Source organism: Chlorocebus sabaeus, chromosome 16, assembly GCF_047675955.1.
Source record: "Chlorocebus sabaeus isolate Y175 chromosome 16, mChlSab1.0.hap1, whole genome shotgun sequence".
Lineage (NCBI taxonomy): Eukaryota > Metazoa > Chordata > Mammalia > Primates > Cercopithecidae > Chlorocebus > Chlorocebus sabaeus.
Genome location: NC_132919.1, coordinates 38,189,358 through 38,203,272, shown reverse-complemented (window position 1 = coordinate 38,203,272; position 13,915 = coordinate 38,189,358). Strand labels below are relative to the sequence as shown.

The window sequence follows — 13,915 nt, the reverse complement described above, 5'->3', positions numbered from 1 at the left end:
CCTTTTTCTTTTTCCCTCCTCCTCTTTTTTTTTTTTTATTCCTCCTTGCAGAGCCGGGCTAACCCCATAGGCAGTGTGACCAAAGTAACCCTTTTTCTCATATCTGTCTAGAAATTTAAGTCCAGATTTTTTCCGACTTTCCCAGGCAATTAGACTCTCCTGTTGTTTATGTAGTTGGCCTATAATCCCTTCTTTTGCATATTCTAGGTTGTGAACGTTTTCCTCTGTATTTTATCTTATTTGAGCTTCCCTGTGAGACTTAGTGAAACATGTGGTCTATTTATAGCCTCTCTCTCATTTTTCCTACTGTTAGAGATTTATTCCCTTTTAAAATACCTAGCCAAGTGCTATGGTTGTGTCAGGAGTATTGCTTGATCCCAGGAGTTCCGGGCTGCTGTGCACTGTGCCGATTGAGTGTCTGCATCAAGTTCAGCATCAGTATGGTGACCTCCAGGTTGCCTGAGGACGGGTGAACCAGTCTAGGATGGAAATGGAGCAGGTCAAAACTCCTATGCTGATAGTGGTGGGATTGCACCTATGAATAGCCACTGTATTCCAGCCTGGGCAGCAATGAGACCCTGTTTCTTAAAAAAAAATAGTAAATTAAAATGCTTTTATTGTCATTTTAGCAGATAAGTCCTGTGCTTCATCTGGCCTTTTGAATCTAAAAGTATTTTAATTTAATTTTATTTATTTTGAGACAAGAGTCTTACTGTGTCACCCAGGCTGGAGTGCATTGGCACAGTCTCGGCTCACTGCAACTTCCGCCTCCCAGGTTCATGCAATTCTTGTGCCTCAACCTCCAGAATAGCTGGAATTACAGGCGTGCGCCACCATGACCAGATAATTTTTGTACTTTTAGTAGAGATCAGGTTTCACCATTTTGGCCAGGCTGGTCTTGAACTCCTGACCTCAAGTGATCAGTCCGTGTCAGCCTCCCAAAGTGCTGAGATTATAGACACAAGCCACTGTGCCCATCCATGATTTTATTTTTAATTAAAATTAATCTGGATTATAAATTGAGAGAGATCAGTATACTCTTAGGGATTATGGAAGACAGTGAGCTTACTTAATAGTCAGCAGGTCTCTTGAAAGTAAATGATGTCTTAGAGCTGGGCGTGGTAGGTCACACCTGTAATCCCAGCACTTTGGGAGGCCAGGTGGGTGGATCACCTGAAGTCAGGAGTTCCAGACCAGCCTGGCCAACATGGTGAAACCCTGTCTCTACTGAAAATACAAAAATCAGCTGGGTGTGGTGGCATGTGCCTGTAATCCCAGATACTCGGAGGCTAAGGTAGGAGAACCCCTTAAACCGGGAGGCAGAAGTTGCAGTGAGCAGAGATCGTGCCACTGCACTCCAGCTTGGGCAACAGAGTGAGACTCCGTCTCAAAAAAAATAAAAAAAAAGTAAATGATGTCTTAGAAACAAACCTTAAAAAAATCTTAGTCTTACTCATGGTAAATGTAAGTCTAAGCCAGCCTCAGCTCTTGACTGAGATTACTAGTCTCCTTGTTTCTATTCTACACGTATTCTCTACACAGCAGTGAGGGTAATCATTGCAAGTAAAATATTGCCTTACTTATTTGCTTAAATCCCTCCCATAGTTTCCCTTTACACTTAGAGTAAAATCCATACCCTTTCTCCTGATCTGTAAGATTGTATGCAGTCTCTTGCCTACCTCGTTCTTCACCAATGTTACCTACTGGTATCCTGCCTGTCTCCTGATGTAGCTACACCAGCATCCTTGATAAATTATTCAAAAAGCCAAGCTTATTCCTCATGGCCTTTTAGAATTGGATTATAAAGAGGGTGAACTGCTTATCACTTCTTACCATTCAGTGCTGCTCAAAAGTTATCTTCTCGGGGAGGGTTTTCCTGACCGTTTTATCTAAACTATGGTCTTTCTCTCCCAAATCACTGCCTGTCCTGTGCACTGCTTTTAATTTCTCCTTAGCATGTATCTGAAATTATATTATGTATTTGCTAATGGTCTTTTCCCTATTAGAATGCAAGCTCTATGAGGGCAAGGAGTCTTGTCTTGTTTACTGCTGTATTCTTCTAGCACAAACACACATACCCCCTTAGAACAATTGTAGGTACACAATAGAAATTCAGCAAATGTTTGGGTGAATGAAATGACAGTGTGGCCCTAAAATACTGTTTTAAAACTTGTTTTATTTCCAGGTTATGTTTTCTTATTTAATGTGTGTAAAAATGTGGTGGTATGAATTTTTTTTGGTTTTAAAAACTTTAATAGTGAGTTTTTGTGGGCACATTGTATTCATAAGATCTATTAATTCCAGCCATAACTTTAAATAAGTAAATTGGTTACTTGTGTACATGATTATCTGTAAGTAAAATGAAGGTCTCTTAGAAGTTAATACAGTTTAACCTTAAAATCTGTTGTAGACCGGGTGCGGTGGCTCAAGCCTGTAATCCCAGCACTTTGGGAGGCCGAGATGGGTGGATCGCGAGGTCAGGAGATCGAGACCATCCTGGCTAACACGGTGAAACCCCGTCTCTACTAAAAAAAAATACAAAAAACTAGCCGGGCGTGGTGGCGAGTGCCTATAGTCCCAGCTACTCGGGAGGCTGAGGCAGGAGAATGGCGTAAACCTGGGAGGCAGAGCTTGCAGTGATCTGAGATCTGGCCACTGCACTCCAGCCTGGGTGACAGAGCAAGACTCCGTCTCAAAAAAAAAAAAAAAAATCTGTTCTAAAATTATTTGACATTTTTCTCACTGAATAAGAATGAGAAGGAGGAAGCACAGTGTAGAAAAGTAGCATGCAGGATAGAGTGGTACTGGATTGTAATTATGTAAGTTAAGGAAATAATATGCTTTGCCTATTCCTTGTCACCCTTTTTTTCTGCCTTATAGATAAGGAAAAAAAAAGATTGAATAAAAGGGTTTTAATTTTAATGATATGTCTTATGTGAGTATTGTTTTGGTTATACTAGTTACTGAAATGTGTATCATGTCACAGTTGACTTTTTTTTTTTTTTGAGATGGAGTTTTGCTCTTGTTGCTCAGGCTGGAGTGCAATGGTACAGTCTTGGCTCACTGCAACCTCTGCCTCCTAAGTTCAAGCAGTTCTCTTGCCTCACCCTCCCAAGTAGCTGGGATTACAGACATGCACCTTCACACCCGACTAATTTTTTGTATTTAGTAGAGACAAGTTTTCACCATGTTGGTCAGGCTGGTCTCGAACTCCTGACCTCAGGTGATCCACCCACCTCAGCCTCACAAAGTGCTGGGATTACAGGTGTGAACCACTGCGCCTGGCCACAATTCACTTCTAGATATAAGCTTTGTTTTTGTAGTATGATAATAGATTAGTTGATATGGTAAATATCCAAAAGGTGAACCATCAAAGGTTTAGCTGCTATGTTAACTGAGAAGCTTTTATGGAATATAATTGTTCTATACTTGGTATGTTAAAAGTTTGATTTTAAAAATAATCATGTGGATGATTCTGTCCTTTTCTTGGAATTATTGTTCTGTGTAGTATTTCCGAACTGGCGCAATTTTATATCCTTCCAGCCCCATCCCCAGGTAACATTTGCCAATGTCCAGAGACATTTTTTATTATCAACTTGGGGTATGCTACTGGCACCTAGTAAGTAGAGGTTAGAGATGCTGCTAAATATCTTACAGTGCACAGGATAATCTCTCATAACAAAAAATTATCCAGCTCGAAGTGTTAAAAGTGTTAAGGTACTTTAATATAATGAATAACTTGTAACAGAAATTTGAACTCTAAAGTAATAGTTACTAGAAAGGTCAGCATGTTTACTGATTGACTTCATCGGGGAGATTCCCCATGCTACTTTAGTCACTCCATACTAGGGTCAGATACTTGACATGGTCTTTTTTTTTTTTTTTTTTTTTTTTTAAACGGAGTCTCACTGTCACCCAGGCTGGAGTGCAGTGGCACAATCTCTGCTCACTGCAAGCTCTGCCTCCTGAGTTCACACCATTCTCCTGCCTCAGCCTCCCGAGTAGCTGGGACCACAGGCGCCCACCACCACGCCTGGCTAATTTTTTGTATTTTTAGTAGAGACAGGGTTTCACCGTGTTAGCCAGGATGGTTTTGATCTCCTGACCTCGTGATCCACCGGCCTCGGCCTCCCAAAGTGCTGGGATTACAGGTGTGAGCCACCGCGCCCAGCAGACATGGTCTTTTATTATGCTGAAACAAAAATGCTTTTTTTCCCCCATAGTGAAAAGGATTTTGTTGGAATAACTGGATAATTTATTACCTACTGTTAATATTGCTTGAGATGTGATGTCGTAAGGATCAAAATAATAGTCGTCTCCTTGTAGAAAGTGGTACAGCCAATTGACAAAGTTAGATGATGTTCCCTGTCATTAAAATAAATTCAATGAATTATTGTTATTCTCTTTTGAAGGCTTTTTTTGTTTGTTTGTTTTGTTTTGTTTTGTTTTTTGAGATGGAGTTTCGCTCTTGTTGCCCTTGGCTCACTGCGACCTCCGCCTCCCAGATTCAAGTGATTCTTCTGCCTTGGCCTCCTGAGTAGCTGGGATCACAGGCATGCGCCGCCACACCCAGCTAATTTTTGTATTTTTAGTAGAGACGGGTTTTGCCATGTTGGCCACGCCGGTCTCGAACTCCCAACTTCAGGTGATACACCGGCCTCAGCCTCCCAAAGTGCTGGGATTACAGGAGCGAGCCACTGCGCCTGGCCCTCTTTTGATGGCATTTAAACAACCTTCTTAAATTCTTTCTGGAAGCACTTATAATTTTAAAGATGTAATATGATCAAACACCTTTTTAGTCATAGAGTAAGCCATTCAGAAGCCTCATTTGTTTATATTAGTAAATTGGTGAATTTCTGTCACCTAGTCATTGTAAATATCTATTATTATTTTTCCATTCTTTGAGTTTTGAAAGTGCATTTAAATGTTTAGCAGTTAATTTTAATGAAGTTAATTAGAGGGCTGTTGCAAGTCCTCTGCATTTTGTATCTCAGGAATATTATCTTTCTTTTTAAATTCATATTCTTAAAAGGTGTTTCTTTATCGGTTTGAGTAAAACTGAAGTTTCTCTTATGCAGTATGCTGTGGGGGCACTGTTGGTGTATAAGATAAATTTAGCTCTTGACCGTAAATGAAATTCTAGTCTATTGGAAAATAACATATTATCTGATAGAGCTATAACTAAAATATAGTACAGACACAGAGTGGGGAATAATTCCATTTATGAAGATGCAGAAGCTTTATGTAGTTTGGTATGGTTAGATTATAGGGGTGTTCCTTAGTAGTTTGGTGTGTCATGATGAGAAATGAGACCTGAAAAGCGTAGGACTATGGAATGGAATAGCAGAATAGTATTCATAAGTTTATGTATTATCCTTGAGATGGTGGGGGAGCTATTTCAAGTATTGAGTGAGATAAAATAACAAGTTTTGGAAAATAAGGATTTTGGAAAAACTCACCAGGTAATGTTATTGAAAGGTTGCTTGAAGTGAAAAGGTACGTTTGTATGAAAGGAGATCAATTTGGACATGTTTGAGCAACTCATAGAGAAAGTGATGTGAGGCTGACGCTAGGAAATTAGAAGTAGCAGGGATGTATGAGTGTTATAGATGCTGTGGAATATATTTTGAAGAACTTTGCAGCCAGTTGAATAGTAAAGTAGGGGAATAACAGGAGAGTTTAAGGCCAAGCATATTTAGTTCATGAGGTGGAAAGATAAAGAATAGGTTTGAAGGTGTCTCTACCATTGTTTTTACCCACTTTAGGCTAAATCTTACCAAACATAATTTTTCTGATTTTTTTTTTTTTTTAAAGTAGCATTTCTAAATAGAAGTACCTTGGAATGACTATTGATATACCTAGGCTGGGCATGGTGGCTCACACCTGTAATCCCAGCAGTTTGGGAGGCCAAGGTGGGTGGATCATGAGGTCAGGAGTTTGAGACCAGCCTGGCCAACATGGTGAAACCCTGTCTCTACTAAAAATACAAAAAATTAGCTGGGCATGGTGGTAGGCAGCTGTAATCCCAGCTACTCAGGAGGCTGAGGCAGGAGAATTGCTTGAACCTGGGAGCCAGAAGTTACAGTGAGCCAAGACCATGCCACTGCACTCCAGCCTGGGCAACAGAGCAAGACTCTGTCTCAAAAAACAAAAAACAACAAAAAAAACCAGAAACTATGGATATACCTTATGAAAATAAGGTCTTGCTAAATAATGAAGGCCTGGCTAAATAATAATGACATATCCACTTAAGCAAAGGAAATCTGTGTAGACTGATATGGGAAGCACTGTATGTAGATGAGGAACAAAGTACATATGTGCATACATATATGCTGGTGTATACATAGGTTTTTTTCCACCTTAGTTAGATGATAGAAATAGTACTTGTTATCTTGAAGGAGAGAGATTGAGATACTTAGGCTTTTCATCTTTTTGTACTACATGACTTTAGCTATGTGCATGTAATGTGAGTACATTGTAAAAATGTGAATGCAGTTTGAGGTGCCTGCTGAGAGATTCCATCAGGCAGTTGGGATAATGTCTGAAACTTAATAGAGGGGACTGTTAATAACCCAGAGTAGATATACAATGCAAAAGGACAAGAATGCATCAGTAGAAACAAAGAATTAGTGGATTTGTAATAGTGGAACCTTTACAGGTGTGTGACTTCATAGAAAATTACAGTAGCAGAAATTCAAAGCTTTGTTTTATTTATGTTAAGTGAAACTGCATTTTCTGTTTGGTATAAGTAAATGTTTCCATTGATTGCTGTTGAAAGGTGGCACTGTCCTTCCATAATAGTGGGTTAGTGAGAGAAATTTGTACTCTTGATTTTTATTTTTTCTTTTTATAAGAGAGAGGATCTTGCGCTGTTACCCAGGCTATGGTGCAGTGGCATGATCACGGCTCACTGCAGCCTTGAGCTCCTGGGCTCAAGCCATCCATCCTCCTTAGCCTCCCAAGAAGGTGAGACTACAGGCATGTGACAACACCGCTCAGCTAATTTTTTTTTTTAAGTGACAGGATCTCGCTGTGTTGTCCAGGCTGGTCTTGAACTCCTGGTCTCCGGTGATGCTACTACCTTGGCTTCCCAAAGCGCTGGGATTGCAGATGTGAGTCACTGCACCTGGCCCTCTTGATTTTTCTGATCAACAGTTTTAGGTGGTGATGGCTACCTAACTAATATAGAGTTATAGAATTTATCACTTCTAAGTACCCTTTTTCTTAGACTTTCGTGTGTAGAAGTTTTATGTTTAACTTTTCATTGACTATGTTTTTAAAAGTAAAATTCCTCTAATTTGTTAGAATTTACTTGTGGGGAAGGAGAGGTTGGAATGGAACACAGCATAACCCATATATAAGATACATGTGGCAAATATCTTTTTTTGTTTCTAATTCTTTTTAGTTTCTCTATTAATTAATGATAGTATGTATTTAAGAATAGAGGCTAAGAACCGTATACATTTTAAAGACAGCAAAATTTCTGGCAAGAAACATTGTATCTTTTTTCATGGGTTTAGCACTTAGTTTTAGAAGAATTTGTGGTGGTTTAGTCCATTATTCTGATTTAGAGGGAAACCTGTCTCAATCCTGAGCAAAGAAAGAACTGTATTGGAGCATAGTTCTTTACATGTTTTATTCTGTGGCCAAAGTATATCAGGATATACCATGATGTTCATCAATAGAATTAACTCCAATGTTGTATTAGTGATATACCATATTTGTATGTATATTGTTATAGAATGCATTATTTGATCTCTAAAAGGTAGTTCTGAATGACTTTGATTCACAGAAGGAAGCCTGTGATGAAATAAACCTGTTTTGATTTTACTGTACCCTAAATCTTTTAAGTAAGTCTTCTATATTTCCTGTTTTATTTTAATGCAATAAAGCTTTCCTTTGACAGTGACCTTGACTCAGTTTAAGGATTGATTCTGAATATAGGAGATGGTAATAGAAAAAAGTACCATTTAAAAAGTGGGAGATTTTAGGCTGGGCACAGTAGCTCACACCTGTAATCCCAACACTTTGGGAGACAAAAATGGGAGGATCACTTGAGCCCAAGAGTTCAAGACCAGCCCAGGCAATATAGTAACATCCTGTCTCTACAAAACATAAAAAACTAGCCAAGTGTGGTGGTACACGCCTGTAGTCCCAGCTACTCAGGAGGCCGAAGAGGGAGGATACTTTGAGCTCCGGAGGTGGAGGTTGCAGTGAGCTGAGACCGCGCCACTGCACTCCAGCCTGGGTGACAGAGCAAGAAGACCTTGTCTCAAAACAAAAAAAAAGAAAAAAAGCGGTGGGGAGATTTTGACGTTACTGTATTCATTTGTTTCTTAACTTCCCGTCTATAGCTTATCTGCTTCTATAATTGTCAATCCTTAAAAACTGTCATACCTCATCTGGAAGAATTTTTATTGAATAAAGGCATAACAGCATATGCTACCATAAGCGATGTTAAATTGTATATGAGTACATTTCAGGATAGTATGTTATTGTCATAGTAAAAGGAAGGAGATGAATTAATGAATAATATAATTTAAATTTGCTTTGGGCCTTGCAGCACTTGCTGTTCACGGCTGTACCTGATCTTTTTGCAGTTTGTCTGTATTTAGCTTTATGTCTAATTGAAACTGTGTCTGTAGTTAATTATTTGGCTGTATGTGAAAGTTCGTTTGAGGAAAAGAGAGGTTATTCGTGTTCTAAAAGTGTATGTGTACTATATAATTGATGTTGTCAGTATGGTAATTAGAGTTTTTTATCTGGCATCTCTTAAAAGTAACGATTTTTAATTCTATTTTTTATCAGCTTTAAATATAGAATGTATAATGTAAATGATTTATATTTTAAAATTTATTGTGTCTTGATCCTCTTGAAATTGACTACATTTAAATTCTTTGCACATCCTAATGTCTGTGAGAATGATTCAATAAAATAACAAAAAGTCATATTTAGGTAATGCATTTGGTTTACTCATTTTTATTTTAATAGAGCCCTGTGCAGTAGAATTGGTTTTTTTAATAATGTTACTGCACAGTAGTCTAGCAACTACTTATGTAAACAGTGTGAAGGTTTTTATACTTCTGCCAGATGACAACTTAATTAATGAAACACAGAGTTGTTTTATTTGTCTCTACAGAGAGCAGTAGTGTCTTTCAGGCTGGGGGAAGGGAGATTTCTTATACTTTCTTCCCTAAGAATAGTTATTTGAATATGAATACTTAAAATCTTTTCGTCTCTGACTTTGCCACTGTGTGACCTTGGCAAAGCCCTTGATTTTACATAATTTCCACATCAAAGTAAGGGATAATACCCTTTGCTTCTTATCTTAAAATATTATTTTAAGTGTTAAATAAGAAAAGTATGTATCAAAGTAGGTAGAATTACTATTTTGAAAAGATTTGCATTAGTGAAATTTGGTAGACAATTCAGCTAACGGTTACTTAGAGTCTAATGTGGTGAGGTAAAAAATTACACTTCATACTCATCTGTTTATACAACAGAACTATTCTGGTGATTAATTATAAAACATATCCCCAATGACAGTGTGCTAACATTATGTTCCCACAGAAGAAAGTTTTTGTATACTTGGGATTTTAGTTTTTGGGATAAATCTGGGGCATATTTGGAATAATAATGATATATATTTGAGCATTTGATAGCATGTTTAGAAATCAGTTTTTGTTTTGACGGCCTGCTTTGCCCTTAGTTTGTAAGCGATCACGTGCTGCTAGTGCTAGGCATTAGTGAGTAGATGAATAAGATGTGATTTCCCTGTCCCTCAAAGAATGTGCAATCTGCAGATACCTTCATTGCTCCCAGACCTTACATATCTTACAATTTTTGTCTTAGTACTCAGAGTAGATAAGTAGTGGCATTGGTACCTTCTAGTGTGTAAAATTTGTTTATTTCAGAGTACAAGATACTGTATTTTAGTAGTACTAATGCAAAAACATCTCAGTCTGTGACTTTTAGATTTCATTTATTCATTAGCAAGTATTGACACCTATTATGTACCAGGTACTCTAGGCATCTGTGCTAAATTAGTGAACAAAGGTAAGACCCCTGTCTTTGTGGAGCTTTATACTGCTGTGGGTACGTTCATAGTTTGAGTTAGCTAGGCAGAATAGCGTGGAGGAAGTGAGTCCTAGTTCTATGTGTGACAGTCAACTATGAACTTAATAAATTATGTAATATGTTAAAAGATAAATGCTATGCAGGAAAATAGAGCAGGTTAAGGGGGATTATTATTGAGGCAAATGGGCGTGGGCATATTGCTATTTTAAATAAGGTAGTTATGGTCTCAGAGAGAGGTGACATTTAAACAAAGACTTGAAGGAAGTGAGTTGGCTATGCAGATATTTGGAAGGAGAATGTTCCCAATAAAAGAAATAGCCGGGAATGGATCTGGAACCCATTGAGGAACATAAAGGAAGGCCTTGGAAGCAATATAAGAGAGGACTAGAATAGTAAAAGATGAAGTTGGAGAGGAGAAGAACAAGATTATGGGAAGTTTTCATAAGATGATATAAAGACTTTGGTTTTTTTCTCAGAGTGAAGTAGTCATTGCAAGATTCTGGATATGATCTGACTACAAGCTTGGCTGCTAGCTGCTGTTATGACAGGTTGAGAACTTTAGCTTTGTATACCCGAGAGAATAGGAATTTGAGAGTCTAAACGTGTCTTATGCAAACCAGAAGCTAATGATTCTGTGTTCACACTCACCGAGCAGTCGGGTCTTCAGAGAGAAAAAAGTCCTGATACTTTCCAAGGTTCTTTGGTATAGATCAGCTTGATTCTTGTTGTGGTGTCCCTCTTTTATCCTTAGATTTTAGCTTTCTGTGTGTTCTGTCAGTTTCCACTAGCTAATCTTTCCAGCTTCATTGTTGTCTTCTCTTTTATTCTGTCATCTCCTGTCATTTTATTGGTTATTTTAGGAGAATAAAGAGAAGCAGTTTTTCAGTCGCTGTGTTGAAGCAGAAGACTAATAGCTTAAAAATTCATGTGCCAGTGTGATTAGAAAAGAACTCAGATACTTGCACTGAAACTTCACTTTCCATTGTGAAACATCTTGCCACAATTAATAGTAGTAATGCTATTTTCATGAAACACAAATCAGTCCTTCAAAAATTTAAAACTTAAAGTATCTACTCATGGCAGTAAAAACAAAAAAAAAATACATAATCACTTTCCTTGTATACATTGTTTAAAAGTATCTTACCTCACTTTTATAAAGCCCCCACTTTGAGTTACTGTCGTGGAGCAGTTTAGATTTAAGAGCCCCTTTCAGGGAATGGATTTGGACAAAATAATGTGCTTGAGGATTTGAGAACCGTGAATTACCTAAAGACAACGTATTTTGGTGGAAAGATCATATAGTTAGGAAACTTGGATTTTGGCCCCATTTCTCTATGGCTGAATTTTAGACTTCAACAAATTATTTAATATTTTCATGCCTCCTCATTTGTGAAATAAGGGATTGCAGGGTAGATAATCTTTAAGTAGTTCTAAAAACCTTATGATACTTATGTCATTTTGGAAATTTTTAATGCTTATGTGGATAATTAATTTTTTTTAATTTTTTTATGCAGGTTAATGGTGCAATGTAAGAAACCTTTAAAAATTTCTGATGAATTAGTGCAGCAATATCAAATTAAAAACCAGTATCTTTCAGCAATAGCATCTGATGCAGAACAAGAACCTAAAATTGATCCATATGCATTTGTTGAAGGAGATGAGGAATTCCTTTTTCCTGATAAAAAAGATAGACAAAATAGTGAGAGAGAAGCTGGAAAAAAACACAAGGTAAGAGGAATCACAGTACACCAAAAGGTCACTGTTGATTTTGTAGCACTGCATTTAGTAACACTCTTAGTACCACAATTATTTCACCTCTTTTGTCTTAGAATAGAAAGAGTAATCATTTATTTAGAAAAACGTATTTTTGGCCGGGTGCGTTGGCTCATGCTGCCTATAATCCCAGCACTTTGGGAGGCCGAGGCAGGCGGATCATGTGAGGACAGGAGTTCGAAACCAGCCTGGCCAACATAGTGAAACCCTGTCTCTAATAAAAATACAAAAAGTAGGTGGGTATGGTGGTGTGCACCTGTGGCTGAGGCAGGAGAATCATTTGAACCCAGGAGGCAGAGGTTGCAGTGAGCTGAGATCAGGCCACTGCACTCCAGCCTGGGTGAGAGAGCGAGACTCCCGTCTCAAAAAGAAAAAAAAGAAAAGTGTATTTTTTTGAATGCACATGGTACCGATTATAGCTGATCTCCAATAATGAACATATTTTGTTGTTTAAAAGTTTCTGAGTTGGATAAAGGGTGTATTAAATTTTGTCATAATTGAAATCAGGACATTTAGGTAGGCTATTTTGACAGTGATTTTAAAATATGTTGTAAGTAAATTACCAGTTTTCAAAGATAAAACAGAATATACATCACTGAGTTTAAAAAATATGTGCTATTTTTGAATATGTGATTCAGGAACTTACAGTGCACCTAAAAGTAAAAATGAAGTGCAAGTATATAGTATATATGAGAATTTGTTAAGATTAAGATAACTTCGCTAAACAAGAATTATGTCTTAAATACAAAATATGAAAATTGGCCAGGACAGTGGCCCGTGCTTGTAATCCAGCACTTTGGGAGGCTGAGGTGGGTGGATCACTAGGTCTGGAGTTCGAGAGCAGCCTGGCCGAGATGGTGAAACCCTGTCTCTACTGAAATACAAAAATTAGCTGGGTGTGATGGCGGGCGCCTGTAATCCCTGCTACTTGGGAGGCTGAGGCAGGAGAATTCGCTTGAACCCAGGAGGCAGAGGTTGCAGTGAGCCGAGATCATGCCACTGGGCTTCAGCCTGGTGACAGAGCAATACTCCGTCTCAAAAAATAAAAATAAAAAATAAAAAAAGAAAACCGAAATCTGTAAAGTTATGAAAAGGGTCCAAAAATATGTGTGGGTTTTTTTTTTTTTTTTTTTTTTTTTGAGACGGAGTTTTACTCTTGTTGCCCAGGCTGGAGTGCAATGGTGTGATCTCCACTCACTGCAACCTTCAGCTCCCTGGTTCATGTGATTCTCCTGCCTCAGCCTCCCTAGTAGCTGAGATTACAGGCTGTGCACCACCACGCCCGGCTAATTTTGTGTATTTTTAGTAGAGATGGGGTTTCTCCATGTTCGTCAGGCTGGTCTTCAATTCCTGACCTCAAGTGATCTGCCCATTTCGGCTTCCCAAAGTGTTGAGATTACAGGCATGAGCCACCGTGCCCAGCCCCCAGTAATACATTTAATACAAAGAATTAGTTTCACATAGTTTTACTTAGCCCTACTATATGCCAGATACTTGAAATTTTGTCTTTTTGTAAGTATGAGAGTAGTGGTAGCTGGGAAGGCTGCAGGTGTAATAGAAAGAACATGAACTGGCCGGGCACAGTGGTGTCTCATGCCTGTAATCCCAGCACTTTCGGAGGCCGAGGTGGGTGGATCAGCTGAGGTCAGGAGAACGAGATCAGCCTGGCCAACATGGTGAAACCCTGTCTCTACTAAAAATACAGAAATTAGCCAGGTGTGGTGGTGCAAATGCCTGTAATCCCAGCTACTTTGGAGGCTGAGGCAGGAGAATCTCTTGAACCCAGGAGGGGTAGGTTGCAGCAAGCCAAGATCATGCCACTGCGCTCCAGCCTCGGCGACAGAGTGAGACTCTGTCTCAAAAAAAAAAAAGAACATGGACTTTGGAATTTGACAGATTTAGGATAAAATTTCAGCTCTCACTACTTATCAGCCATATTTTCTGGGGCACATTAGAGTCTTTACTTTTTTATTTATAAAATAAACATACTACAGGCCAGGTGTGGTGGCTTACACCTATAATCCCAGCACTTTGGGAGGCTGAGGTGGGCGGATCACAGAGTCAA

General features: G+C 38.5%; 1 protein-coding gene across 1 annotated transcript in view; it reads left to right on the top strand.

The window, feature by feature from the left end:
- MED13 (mediator complex subunit 13) overlaps positions 1-13,915 on the top strand; it is a 124,293-nt gene that overhangs the window by 59,281 nt on the left and 51,097 nt on the right. Inside the window, exon 10 of the mRNA XM_008011228.3 lies at positions 11,592-11,805. Coding sequence (XP_008009419.1) covers positions 11,592-11,805 — 214 coding nt within the window. The remainder of the gene's footprint in view (positions 1-11,591; positions 11,806-13,915) is intronic.